At 43.5% G+C, this 14,379-nt stretch overlaps 1 protein-coding gene across 2 annotated transcripts in view; it reads right to left on the bottom strand.

The window, feature by feature from the left end:
* TRABD (TraB domain containing) overlaps nt 1-14,379 on the bottom strand; it is a 46,598-nt gene that overhangs the window by 28,632 nt on the left and 3,587 nt on the right. For both annotated transcript variants that reach the window (XM_070755385.1, XM_070755386.1), the window contains exons 2-5: nt 9,427-9,488; nt 6,114-6,192; nt 2,593-2,759; nt 1,894-2,034 (exon numbers count right to left, since the gene is read on the bottom strand). In XM_070755385.1, the coding sequence (XP_070611486.1) occupies nt 1,894-2,034; nt 2,593-2,759; nt 6,114-6,192; nt 9,427-9,450 (411 nt within the window). In that variant the 5' untranslated portion in view covers nt 9,451-9,488. The remainder of the gene's footprint in view (nt 1-1,893; nt 2,035-2,592; nt 2,760-6,113; nt 6,193-9,426; nt 9,489-14,379) is intronic.

The following is a 14,379-nucleotide window of genomic DNA, read 5'->3' as shown; positions in this document are numbered from 1 at the left end:
TTATAACCTAAAAAACCAAAAAAAAACCCATAAAAAGGCAATCATTCCCATTCAATGGACTTACTCTCAATACATTTGTCGGTCAGGGGGCTAGAGTCTAGTGGCATAGATGAGTCTTAAGACTCTTGTGGAAGGCGAGGAGGTTGGGGGAAGTGCGAACCTCTGGGGGGGAGCTGATTTCAGAGGGCTGGGTCCCCACAAAGAAGGCTGTTCCCCGAAGTCCCGCCAAACGGCATTGTCTAGTTCAGTGTTTCCCAACCTTGGCAACTTGAAGATATCTGGACTTCAACTCCCAGAATTCCCCAGCCAGCATTTGCTGGCTGGGGAATTCTGGGAGTTGAAGTCCAAATATCTTCAAGTTGCCAAGTTTGGAAAACACTGGTCTAGTTGATGGGACCTGGAGAAGGCCGACTCTGGGGACCTGACCGGTCTCTGGGACTCAGATGGCGGTCCTGCAAGTATTCTGGCCCAATGTCATATAGAGCTTTATAGATCATAACCAACACTTTGAATTGCAGAAACCAATTGGCAGCCAATGTAGTCCTCAGAGTGCTGGAGAGATATGGGCATATCTGGGCAGGCCCATGACTGCTCCCGCGACTGCATTCTGCACAATTTGCAGTTTCAGAACGCTCTTTGATGGTAGCCCCCAAGTTGGTTGTATGTCTTGAATAAAACTTACTTTGGATATGTATTGAGACTATTGCTTACTGTAATATGTAGATCAGTGTTTTTCAACCAGTGTGCCATGGCACACTAGTGTGCCGCGAGACCTGGTCAGGTGTGCCACGAAGAAGGAAGCTCAGGTTCCAGTCTCGCAACTTTTTGCTGAGAGAGAGAGTGAGAGTGAGAGAGAGAGAGAAAGAAAGAGAGTGAGAGAGAGAGAAATCAAGAGAAAGAAAAGAGAGAAAGATAGAGAAAGCAAGAGTGAGAGAAAGAGAAAGAAAGCAAGAGAGAGAGAGAGAAAAGGAGAGGAAGGGAGAAAGAGAGAGAGAGAAATGAGCAAAAAGGGGAGGAAAAAAGAGAAATGAGAAAATTATTCAGAGAATGAGAGGAAAGAGAGAGAAACAAAAGAGAGAGAGAAGTGACTCTTGATTTAAAGCATATGATAAAAAGCACCCAAAGAATAAGAGAAAAAACCCAGCCGTTTTTGGAAATGGTTCAAGAGTGTGTATACACACACACACAAGGGTGGGGAGGAGACAGGGATGGAAAAAGAGAGGAGAGTGTCTTAGGGTGTCATTTTGGTTGGTGGTGTGCCCCAGGATTTTGTAAATGTAAAAAATGTGCCGCAGCTCAAAAAAGGTTGAAAATCACTGATGTAGATGACTAGGACTGGAACTGACTACGCTTTTTGGCTACTATAAGGAGAGGGGCGTCATACAAATCTAATAAATTATTATTATTAAATTATAGATAATATTTAAACATTCAATGGTCTAGTTATTAGAAGTACTGCTCATATCTATGTGAACATTAGCTGGATATAACCTCCACGTTTAGCCTCTATGCATGTGTTCAGTAACTCTGCTAACTTCTTAATACTTAACAGACAGCCCTGACTTAGATAAAAGAAATAGTTTTGGCTCGGAGTGAGAAAAAAGCAATGGAACCTCAAAAACAATCCTGTTCTAAAGGAATTTCAGCAAAAGTTGGAAAATTTAAACTTACACAAGTTTACGCTTGTATTCACAACTGTGTATGCTCTAATGCTGTGCACACTTATACACCTCTGGAAAATTGCGACAAAAACCCTGATGTCATATTATACACTCAACATTGGCCTTACTTGCAGCTGATTAAAGAAATAGAAAAGTTATGATTTGAAATCTCTTTGTGATGAAGTATCTCACACACCCAAAACAAGTGGACTTTATATAAAGGAAAACATACCTGCTTGATAGCTTGTTGAAGCTTCTCCAGGTTGATTTCTTTGGCTTCCTTTAGCAAAGTTCTTTCATCCATTTTCAACATAGAAACTCTATACTGACACAGCTCCACCACAACCACATCAGGCTGTACCTCCTGTATTGTCTGCAAGAGATGGATTCAGGCTCAAACCTACAGACAAAATTAAAAAGAACCAACCTGCAACGTTCTATACTAGAGTGCCGAATAGCCTCATTGGAGACTTCTTTAAAAATGCAGTAGAGTATAATAAATGTTTCTGTTCTATTTTGAAAACTTTACAAGTTCCAAATAGCTAAATGCAACTACAGTACATTATTTAAATTACTTTTTTTTTTAAAAAAGAACGTTTTTTAAAAATACTAGTTTTTCTAGAATTTTTGTATGTAAAGAAAAAATTCTATTTTTTTCTCATCAGGACTTTTGTCCTAAAAAGATTTTCACACACCCCATTCTTCCTTTAAAGCTTCAAAGTTGCATTAAAGCCACATTGAGATCCTCAAACTATATACCGGTACTCGTAGATTTGTGATTTTATGCTACAAAAATGATTTGGTAAAAACTTGAAACAGAGGTACATTCTCTTCAACCATAAAGAAATTCCTTTATAAAAATATGCAAGATTTCATAGAATTTTTTTTTTTTTTAAATAAAATATCAAATACCACTGCAAACATCAAATACCTTTACTACATCATTTTTGCTGCTATCGCTGAAGTGGGCCGTGCCAACAACATAAACTTTGGAGCCCTCTTCAGTTGCAAATTCCGTCACGGTGTTTGGAAGGCTGGGCTTCTTTTGTCTCTTCTTCATCTTCATCTCCAGAAGTATCTTTAAGGCATCTGCATCAGCTTTGTGTATGAAAATAGTGACGTTCATTCCAATATGCAATGGCTACCTTTCAAAAACCTACCATCTATGCCAGTGTTGGCAAACCTATGGCACAGGTGCCACACGGAACTATATCTTCTGGCACGCGAGACATTGCCCTAACTCAGCTCCAGCACGCATGTGTATACTGGACAGCTGATTTTCGGCTTGCATGGAGGCTCTGGGAGGGCATTTTTGGCTTCTGGAGGCCTCCGGGGGGAATAGTGGAAGGCGTTTTTGCCCTCCCAAGGCTCCAGGGCAGTGTTTTTCAACCAGTGTGCCGCAGCACACTAGTGTGCCGTGAGACATGGTCAGGTGTGCCGCGAAGCTCAGAGAGAGAAAGAAAGCAAGAGAGAGAGAGAAAGAGCAAGAGAGAAAAAGAGAACAAGAGAGAGAGAGAAAGCAAGAGAGAGAGAAAGAGAACAAGAGAGAGAGAGAAAGCAAGAGAGAGAAAGAGAACAAGAGAAAGAAAGCAAGAGAGAGAGAAAGAGAGAGAAAGAAAGCAAGAGAGAGAGAGAAAGAGAGAGAAAGAAAGCAAGAGAGAGAGAGAAAGAGAGGGAGGGAAGGAGAGAGAGAAAGACATAGAGGGAGGGAGGGAGGGAGGGAGGGAGAAAGAGCAAAAAAAGAGAGGAAGGAAGAGAAAGAAAGAGGGATGGAGAGAGAAAGAAGGAAGGGAGAGAAAGAGGGAGTGAGAGAGAAATAGAGCAAAAGGGAGGAAGAGAGAGAGAGGATTTTTTGTCCAAACTTTTTTAGCCCCCACCCTCCCCCCGCTCAATGTGCCCCAGGGTTTCGTAAATGTAAAAAATGTGCCATGGCTCAAAAAAGGTTGAAAATCACTGCTCTAGGGAAGCCTCTGGACCCTGAGGAAGGTAAAAAACAGGCCTCCTGAGAAACAGGCTGTTTCTGGCCTCCTGAGAGCCTGTGGGGGACAGGAAAGGCAATTTTCGCCCTCACCAGGCATTGAATTATGGGTGTGGGAACTCGCACAGATGCGATAGTGTGTGCACACGCACTTTTGGCATCCGAGGGAAAAAAGGTTAGCCATCACTGATCTAAGCAATGGAAGTGACTAGACTAAATTTACTAGACTACTTTTACTGGATTAATATCCATTTAGGGTTGTGAACTGTGGGGATAAAAACAGGAAGACTTCAGAATGCATATCTAAAATCTTCCATGCCATTCATTCACTTTTTGTGCACCATTTTGAATCAGTTTGCAAAAACCTTAGCATCCTCTCTCCTGTTGTTTCAGGCCCATTAAGAAAAAAGCTGTATTAAGGTATTCCAGCTGAAACAGTTCACAGAATAAAAAAATTCTATACAACCCAATTTTGTTAAAAAAAACTCATACCAAAGACAAGCTGATTCACATTTGTCATTCTCTATTCCTAATCACTAAATTGGAGACAGTTCTTGTTTGCACAGGCAATTTTTCATAGAACACTCACAATTTAAATATCATGAAACAAGCTAAGCAGCCTGCCCATAAGCATTAACTTGTTTTACTCTAGCCATTATATCAGAAAGCAGAACACCAGAGTTATCTGTAATATAAGATCTCTGTTCAGGAGGACATTATAACTATAAAAGTCCTATTTATATCAGCTTTCCCTTAAATGCCAAAACTTTGCAAATAATTGCTAACCTGTTGTCCTATGAGCTACCTGGTTATTAAAATACTCAGAATCAGCAGGGTTCCATCACTAACACAATTTCGGAATTAACCCTTACAGATTGATTGATTGATTGATTGATTGATTGATTGGATTTCTATGCCGCCCCTCTCCGTAGACCAGTCAGTTTAAGAATTCATTGTTGATGAAATATTATTTCATTTAGGTTTTTTTTAATATAAATATTCTATTTCATCAAAATACGCAGATTAAAAAGGCAGATTATTGAAAGCAATAGCTATAATTAATGGGAACCACTGTCCATTAAATCCTATTTTTCTAGTAGTTTCCTGCTAACATATTATTCTAAGTGTCTCTGCTTTTAAATTACTTGAAGCAAATACCGTGTTTTCCTGAAAATAAGCCCTCCCCTGAAAATAAACCTTTCCCCACAAAAAACCCTCCCCTAAATATATTTAAATGCCTGCGCAGCCGTTCCCTGCCATTTCCTCTGGTTAGGAAGACAAAGCTGAAAATCAGGTAAGATGGAAAGAAGAGCCCAATCTTGCTCCATACAGTCCAAAATAATAAGACCACCCCAAAAATAAGGCCAAGCTCTTATTTCTGGGTTCAAAAAATATAAGATAGGGTCTTATATTCGGGAAAACACAGTATATTACAAAGATCTCAGCCAATCCTGCAATAACAGGGTTTTTTTTAAATCAAAGTACCGGTAAGTTATAAAAATAATTAGTAATATGTTATGCACATGAAATCTTCCAAAACACATAGCTTTACAAGAACAAAATGTGGTTCATTCTACCTTGTCTAATATGCCATCTATTTTGATATATGTGCAGGTTAATCCAAACTAGAGGTGTTTCTAACACAGATGTGTCAAACTTACATCATCACAGCAACCTCATGTGATTTTTCCCCCTTCGCTAAACTGGGCGGCACATCTGGCCTGCTGGCCATGAGTTTGACAGCCCTCAAGTTCTCTTTGTTGTGGCCCACCAGCAGCCCGTGCAGCTGCTAGCAGATCCCACTAGAGAAGAGGCTGATGTGGTGATGTGCCAGTGGCCTTTGGTGCTGGCACCCGAGTCGGACAGTGAGGAGGCTGGAGAGGACTCAGTGCCAAAAGGCAGGAATGATTCCTCAGGAGGAGGCCTCCTCGAGAGAAGACTTGGGGCTAATTGGCCACTCCCCTAGCCTACTTAAGGGATGAGGACACAGGCAGCAATTTGCAGGAAACAATGTTCATTCATATTCAGAATGCAGAAACATCTGCTTGGCTTTTATTCTTTCTCTTGGCATTCTTCCTGCAAATTGCTTCGGGGCATTTTGCCAACCATTATAAGCTTCCTGATATTTCCAAGATTCTTTGCTCAGACTTGATTTATTATTTCATGGAACTCATGGTGGGATGTTAATGAAGTTGAATTAACAACTGGTGTTCAGCAAAGACTGCTTTACACTATATTTGTGTTTTGCTGGCTACTAAGAAAGCTCATTAGTAGTCTTTAATTTAATAAATGAAGGTTTGGACAGAATTTGTGTGTACTGCATTCTTTGTGGTTCATAGCTGGGGCAGAACACTCTTTGGGCTACAGCAGTTGTAAACAAGACTTAACTTTCTCTGAGAAGCCCTAACTCTAATCAAAATGGCTTTGAAAGAAAACTATAAAGCAAACCGACTTTCCAACAGGATAAAACATACAAATATTTGATGCAATGTCTGAAGCATCTTCTGGTCCATCTCCTTCTGCATTAGGTAAGGGTTCTGGTTCGGCAGCAATCTGCGTGGAATAAAAATAAAGAATGCAGAATGAATTTTTTTAAAAAATATTTTTTACATTCCAGTTTACACCCTTCAAATTAATTCACTATTGGTATTGGTTGTAGGCTAAGAAACAAGTCAACTTGCAACTTCAATTATTTTACTGCTTGGAAACAGCCCGTAATTGAAAAAGACGGGCAATTCCAAGTGTACAATATATGGACAGTTTACAATGAACTTACACATTCCAATTAACTAACCTAGAATGATGGTTGTGGTGATTATCAAGGGATTGCCATGTGATTGCGCCTGATTTTACAAGCTGTCTTTTTTCTCATGGTTGTTAAATGAATGCAGTGGTTGTTAGGTGAACACATTGTATATACAGTGGTACCTCTACTTACGAACGTAATTCATTCCATGAATTCATTTAAGTAGAATAGTTTGTAAGAAGAAGTAATTTTTCCAATAGGAATCAATGTAAAAGCAAATAATGTGTGCAATTGGGGAAACCACAGGGAGGGTGGAGGCCCTGTTTCCTCCCAGGAGATTCCTAGAGAGGCCCCACGGAGGCTTCTACCTGCCTTTTTCGGCCCTGTTTCCTCCCAGGAGATTCCTAAAGAGGCCCCACAGAGGCTTCTCCCTGCCTTTTCCGGTTACAGTTTCGAAGGCTTGGGTTTGTAAGTGGAAAATGTTTCTTGAGAAGAGGCAAAAAAAATCTTGAACACCCAGTTCTTATCTAGAATAGTTCGCAAGTAGAGGCGTTCTTAGGTAGAGGTACCACTGCAGTGTGTATTTTTTTGCCAGAAACACACATCCTAGCGAGATTTTGCTTCTGCACCTGTGCAGGACGCAAAATCTTGCGAGGGGACACGCGCACGAGTTTTCTGGGTGATTTTTTTCCTTCTACACATGCGCGGAAGCAAAAAAATCACTAAAATATCTCTCTCACACTCGTTTCCTGCACAGGCGCAAAAGCAAAATCTTGCTGGGAAATGTGTGTGCGCATGCCAGGCACCCAAAGCTGTGCACGCAGCTCCAGTTTTACTACCGGTGTGGCATCCTCATCCGTACCGGTAGGAACCCGATACTGGTCCTAAGTGACAAGTTATAAGTTGAGAACCACCTGTACAGTATCTATCTGAAAGCAACAATACTGTAACATGGCATCGGACCATATTACTCACAAGACCGCCTTCTGCTGCACAAATCCCAGCGGCCATTTAGGTCCCACAGAGTTGGCCTTCTCCAGGTCCCATCAACCAGACAATGTCGTCTGGGGGGACCTAGGGGAAGAGCCTTCTCTGTGGTGGCCCCAGCCCTCTGGAATCAGCTCCCTCCAGAGATTAGCACAGCCCCCACCCTCCTCGCCTTTCGCAAAAGCCTTAAGACCCATCTATGTCACCAGGCCTGGGGCAGTTAGATCATGCCCCCTCTTCTTTCTGACCATGAAATGTTCTTTCTGACCATTAAATGTTATGTGTGGATGTGATTGAGTTAATTGACTGTTTTTTAAATGTAAGGGGATTTTAGCTTAAACCTTTTAACTATTAGATTTGTACACATTATTGTATTGTATTTTGTGAGTCGCCCCGAGTCCTCGGAGAAGGGTAGCATACACGTCTAATAAATAATAATTAATAATAATAATAATAATAATATGAATTAACAGTTATAAATATACTGAGCATATTGCAATGGAGGCAGGTGAGGTTTTTTTCTTCTTTTTAGAGATGAATGGCTTTAAATCTTCCATGTAAATACACTGCTCAAAAAATAAAGGGAACACTTAAACAACACAATAGAACTCAAAGCAAATCAAACTTCTGTGAAATCAAACTGTCCACTTAGGAAGCAACACTGATAGACAATCAATTTCATTTTTCTGTCAGCACATTCAACTTTGTACAGAACAAAGTATTCAATGAGAATGTTTCATTCATTCAGACCTACCGGTAGGATGTATTATTTGAGTGTTGTCTTAATTTTTTTGAGCAGTATACATTGTGGGCTATTTGCCACCAGAAACATTGCTGGGTGGAAATCAAACATACCTTGCCCTCTCCATTTGAAACAACAGGCAAGGATATAATCCTATTTCCTTAAGGCAAGTCAATGATAAAATAAGCTGTATTAAGGGAGTTCGGTTTAAAAAAAATAAGATTTATATCCATCTTTTATTCAAATGAATGCTCAAGATTTAATAATAATAATTTAAAAAACTCCAGAGTGGCAGTATATAATGCTACTGCTTTTGGGGTGGAAGGAAGATCTATTGGGGATTTCACTGTCACAGTGTGTACTTTGTTAATTTATAATGCCCTCCAGGGCAAGTATACACAAGAGTGTAGCCTCTGATACTCAAATTTCGAGGCCTAGTAGATGGATAACCTTATCTTTTGATCAGTCAACCTGCCTAACCCAGCCTTCCCCAATTTAGTGCCTTTGACTCTGCCTGCTGGGAGCTACGAAAGTTTAAGTTCAACACATCTGGAGCTTATCAGGTTAGCTTCCATCTTCCGCTTGTACGCTGCAAACAAATGCTAAATATTCCAGCAGAAGTACTTCTCCCACCTACATACTGTTGTGGTTAGCTCTGGCCCAGCTCCTGCCCCAAGGAATGTGGATGTGGGGGAGACATCCACATGCCGCAGGCCTGTTTTGCTCCCAGTAGAATCTGCCAACGAAGTCTCCTCTGAGCAAGGAAGCGTGAGTGACAGGGAAGAGGGGAGTTTGGCAGACAGCCCAGGAGGAGATCAATCATCTGTATCATCCCTGGATTCTGAACAAGAATTAATGACACATCCACGCATGCGTAGAGTGATGCATAGGAGACAACAACTAAAGGATTATTACAAGAGAAAATGAGGCCACCTATGGTTGGGTGGAGCTGCTGTAATTAGTGCTACAGATAAAAGTGCAGCCTGGTGTTTTAGCCTTATGGCAGTTTATCTGATTCATTGTTTCGTCAAGATCATGGTTTCTGCTGTTCAAGATTGTGTGTGGACTCTCTGGACTTTAGAATTGGACTCAATTTCCCCGTTATTGGACTGCATTTAACCTGTGCCTTGTGTGTACCAGAAAATCCCTTTGGCATTTAAAAAGGGAGCTGTTTCTGTTTTTCTGTTTATAAAAACTTTTGGGTTTTCCTTTTATCGCGTGGTGTGTGTCTTCCTGGACTAATTACCCTGTAATTACGGGCGGTTGAGACACACCGGCAGAACACATACCATATTGTATTTTGCAAATTTACCTCTTGCAGTTGATCCCCCTCCATCGCTGGAAGGTCCCTTATTCTTACCAATCAAAGAAAACCTACAAAAAGAGAAAATAGAAGCTCTCAGGACACTGTATTGACAAAGTTCAAAACATCCAATCAAAAAGTACCAGCTCAAGCCACTAATCAGGGGTAATCATCATGGGGAAACTAATATATCCCTTAGCTACTATGGTTTTTTAGGTATGGTTTGTTACGTTGTGTGATTGTTTTTTTATAATAAGGGTTTTAAACTTGTTTTTAACATTAGATTTGTACATTGTGTATTGTTGTTGTGAGCCGCTCAGAGCCCTCGGAGAGGGGAGGCATACAAATCTGTTGTGATTAGCTCTGGCCCAGCTCCTGCCCCAAGGACTGTGGATGTGGGGGAGACATCCACATGCTGCAGGCCTGGTTCCCCTCCCCCCCCCGTGGAATCTACTGATGAAGGTTCCTCTGACCAAGAAGACATGAGTGACAGGGAGGAGGAGAGTGGGGCAGACAGCTCAGAAGGAGATCAATTATCTAGCTCCTCCTTGGATTCAGAACAAGAGTTAATGATACAGCCACGCATGCGGAGAGCGATGCATAGGCAACAACAACTGAGAGATTATTATCAAAGAAAATGAGGCCACCTGTGGTTGGGTGGGGCTGTGGTAATTAGTGAGGCTGCTATAAATAGCAGCCTGTGGGTTTGGCCATTGTGGAGGATTATCTGATTGTTGTGTTTCGTGACTGCTTTACTGACTTTGACCTTTTGTGTGTTGCTTTTTCCCCGCTTTGAAACTAAACCAGAGCAAAGTGTGTTTCACTTTGTGAAAGAAGGAGGACTGTGAATTGCCTCACAGCTGCAAGCTAAGTATCCCAGAACTGATAAGGGACTTGTACAAATTACCAGTTTGTTTGGAGACGAGTGCTCTTTGCTATACCAAAAGAGGGCTTCATTTAAGTGACTTTTCATTATAAAGAACATTATTTTGAATTTTCAAACATGTGTGTGTCTGAAATTTGTACCTGTGAATTTTTGGGAGAAGTCTACCAGACAGCCCGACAGAACACAAATCTAATAAATTATTATCATTAATTATTTTTATCAATCATAAATGTCTGCTTAAACTCTAGGATCCTGCCAAAGCTGAAATCATTCAGCAGGCAGTTCTTTCAGCCAGTGCTCCTAGAGATGAAAACGAGTCTAAATCCAAGCAGAAAGCACATTAAGATAAAGTGCGCAAGGTCTCTCAACCATATAGGGATGTTTAGCATAGGCCAGTGATGATGAACCTTTTTTCCTTGGGGACAAAAAGAGCGTGGGTGCACGCTATCACGCATGTGCGAGTGCCCACACTCATAATTCAATGCCTAGGAAGGGCGAAAACAGCTTCCTCACCCCCTGGAGTTTCCCAACTTCTGGTGGGCCCAGTAGGCTCGCGTTTCGCCCTTCCCAGGCTCCAAAGGCATCCCTGGAGCCAGGGAAGGGTAAAAACGACCTCCCCCATCCCCCAGAGGCTCTCTGGAAGCCAAAAACAACCTTCCAGAGCCTCTGTGCGAGCCAAAAATCAGCTGGCTGGCACACACATGTACTTGGAGCTGAGCTAGGGCAATGGCTCATGTTCCAGCAGATATGGCTTCGTGTGCCACCTGTGGCACCTGTGCCATAGGTTCGCCATCACTGGCATAGGCCATGCATGCATTTCTCTTCACTCGGGCTGAAAATCCTGTCTGGATTTCAGCAGGGAAGGTTTTTAGCTCCCGAATAGAAAGGAGCATGGAAAGGAGTGAGTGAGAGATACCCTTGAGAACTCGATCAAGGCTGCACAAGAGTATCTTGTCACTCTCCACTCGGAAATTCTGCCTGGATGGTGTAGCTCCTGGGATTATGTTCACAATGAGCTTTGTAATGAGCATTATAATGTCTACCGTGTTTCCCCGATAGTAAGGCAGTGTCTTACTTTCTTTTTACCCCCAAAAGCCCCCCCATGTCTTACTTTCGGGGTATGTCTTATATTGGAAAAAATAAGACACACCCGGCCAACCCACCTACCCGAACCCGCAACACCCGTGTCCCGTAAAAAGTAGTAGCACCCTCCCCCCCACACACGGACACACATCCGCATCCCCGCCTGCCCACCCCATCCGGAGCTGCCGGAAAGGAGGCGGGCGAAGGAGGGCGCAGCTCCGGCCGCTCGCCTCGCCCGCCCACCCGGCGTCTCCGAAGCGCCCTTCGCCTTGAGCTCCCTCCGGAGCCTGCCGCCGCCGCCGCGCTTCCTCCGCCGGCCGAGGAGTCCTCCTTATCCGCGCCGGGTTTGGAGTAAGGCTTGAAGCTGGACTTGTCCTCGGCGGGCGAGGCGGCGCCCCTGGCCGAAACGGCGGAGCGGCCACCGCCCGAGCTCCCTCCGGAGCTTGCCGCCGCCACCGCGCTTCCTCCGCCGGCCGAGGAGGCTTGAAGCTGGACTTGTCCTCGGCGCCGATGTCGCTGAGCTGCAAGCGTCCGCCTTTGGACGTCTCTGTCGGCGTTGGGCTTGCGCAGGAAGCGCAGTCGGAGCTCCCGCTCATGCCGCAGGCAGAGCCGCGCCGTTTCGGCCAGGGCCGCCGCCTCGCCCGCCGAGGACAAGTCCAGCTTCAAGCCTCCTCGGCCGGCGGAGGAAGTGTGGCGGCGGCGGCAGGCTCCGGAGGGAGCTCGGGCGGTGGCCGCTCCGCTGCTTCGGCCAGGACCGCCGCCTCGCCCGCCGGGTGGCCCAAGCTGGCGGTGGCGCGAGCTTGGGCCACCCGGCGGGCGAGGCGGCGGCCCTGGCCGAAGCGGCGGAGCGGCCACCGCCCGAGCTCCCTCCGGAGCCTGCCGCCGCCGCCACAGCGCTTCCTCCGCCAGCCGAGGAGGCTTGAAGCTGGACTTATCCTCGGCGCCGATGTCGCTGAGCTTCAAGCGTCCGCCTTTGGACGTCTCTTTGTCGGCGTTGGGCTTACACAGGAAGCGCAGTCGGAGCTCCCGCTCGTGCCGCAGCCAGAGCCGCGCCGCTTCAGCCAGGGCCGCCGCCTCGCCCGCCGGGTGGCCCAAGCTCTGGGCGCAGCGCACCACCGCGCACAGCTCCCTCGCTTTTACGTAGTACCGTGTTTCCCCGAAAGTAAGACATATGTCTTACTTTCGGGGTATGGCTTATATTAGCCGACCCCCCTGAAACCCCTCATATGTCTTACAATCGGGGGGGTCTTACTATCGGGGAAACACGGTAAGTGCCGCCTCTATGTTGGTTGAGGCAGGCAGGAATCTCTTATGTACCATTTGTTGGGGGTCAAGGGAAAGGGAGGGTCTTGCCTTCTCTTTCTGCTCAAGATCCCCATGGACAATTGGTGGGCCACTGGGTGACACAGAATGCTGGACTCGGTTCAGCATGGCTCTTATGTTCTTAGCAAATCGTATGAATGTTTAGTATGCTTGTTGTTATGATTGGTTAATTTATGGGTTTTTAAATTAGGGTTTTATAATTTTTTGGATTTTAAATTTGACTTCTTTTTTTATTGTTTTGGATTCACATAGTTGTTGTAAGCCGCCCTGAGTCCTTCGGGATTGGGCAACATAGAAGTTGAATGAATGAATTAATTAATCAATTAATTAATTAAGATTTAAGATTTAATTGGAGTTGTATGCCGTCCCTCTCCGAGGACTCAGGGCGGTTCACAGCATATACAGAAAACAGAAATAAACAATCCAATTAATAATACATTAAAAAACAACCCTTAAAATATTGATTTAAAAAAACCCCTATTATTTACAATTCATTCGACGATCATACTAAAAAACATTCATTGGCCATGAATGAATGAATGAGTGAGTGAGTGAATGAATGAATGTGTGAATGAATGAATGAATGAATGTGTGATCCTTTAATAAGTATAACCTGGAGTGCTGGGTTTGCAGTCATTGAACAAAGCAGTCATATGGGCATCTCGTTTAATCACTTTGTTCAATGACCAAGACTCTGGCCTCAATTGTGGTTGCAAAAAAGGGCCACCTATATTATCATTTTCATCATTACCATGGTGTTTGTGTGTGTTGTAGCATTCATGAATGGAAGAAAAAGAATGGATATGGACTATGACAGCAAATCCGGGATTTCAACTCCCATTGTATTCACTACAATGCTACTTCCAGCTGTTTTGTTCAGGTGGCTTAATATAACAGGGCATTGGGAGTTGAGGATAGTTAGCCTAGCAAACACTAGTGTTGTACACATTCCTTCTACATAGGGTTTTTTTTGGCATATGGGCTGAAAAGTTTGTCTCTGATTGAATTACAAATAGCTGCAAGTGTAAAGTCATTAGAATGGAATTTAGAACATGGGGAAAATGTATCCTTCAAGAACATTTATACTCATACTTAAAATCAGAAATGTTATTGAATGGCTGCTTTACTGAGAGACATAACATGATGAATAATACTATTTTTAGATCTGCTCTGTTCCAAATGTTAATTTCTAATGCCCCAGGAGTTACTAAATAAATCTGTACAAAGAAACCAAATAATCCTTAAATTGTGAACAATTGCAAATGTGAGTTAGGTGTAACTAGGACCCTAAGGAAGAAGCCTAAATTTTCACTACAGATTTGACTACCGTATTTTTCAAATTATAAGATGCGCCATCCCCCCTCCTAAAGAGGCTGAAAGTTTGGGTGCCTAATATAGCTTTTACTAAGCTTTTTTAGGCCCTTAAGAACCCCAAGGTGCTAATGCAATCTTCCAAAGCAATCTTCCCTTTGCCTGCTTTTCTCATTGTGGTGAAGTGTTTTAGAAACTGTTTTTTTATCTCCAACCACAGGATAAAAAACAAGCCCACATGCTCAAAACCAGCAAAAAATGTGCTGAAGCTGTCCAGACTAAGGACTAGCCTGATGAATACCTGGTAGGCAGATTATTTTTTCCCTATTTTCCTGCCCCATAACTAAGGTGCGTCTTAT

Source organism: Erythrolamprus reginae, chromosome 6 (genome assembly GCF_031021105.1).
Source record: "Erythrolamprus reginae isolate rEryReg1 chromosome 6, rEryReg1.hap1, whole genome shotgun sequence".
Taxonomy (NCBI): Eukaryota; Metazoa; Chordata; class Lepidosauria; order Squamata; family Dipsadidae; genus Erythrolamprus; species Erythrolamprus reginae.
Note: the sequence above shows the minus strand (reverse complement) of the source record. Positions and strands in the feature narration are given on the sequence as shown.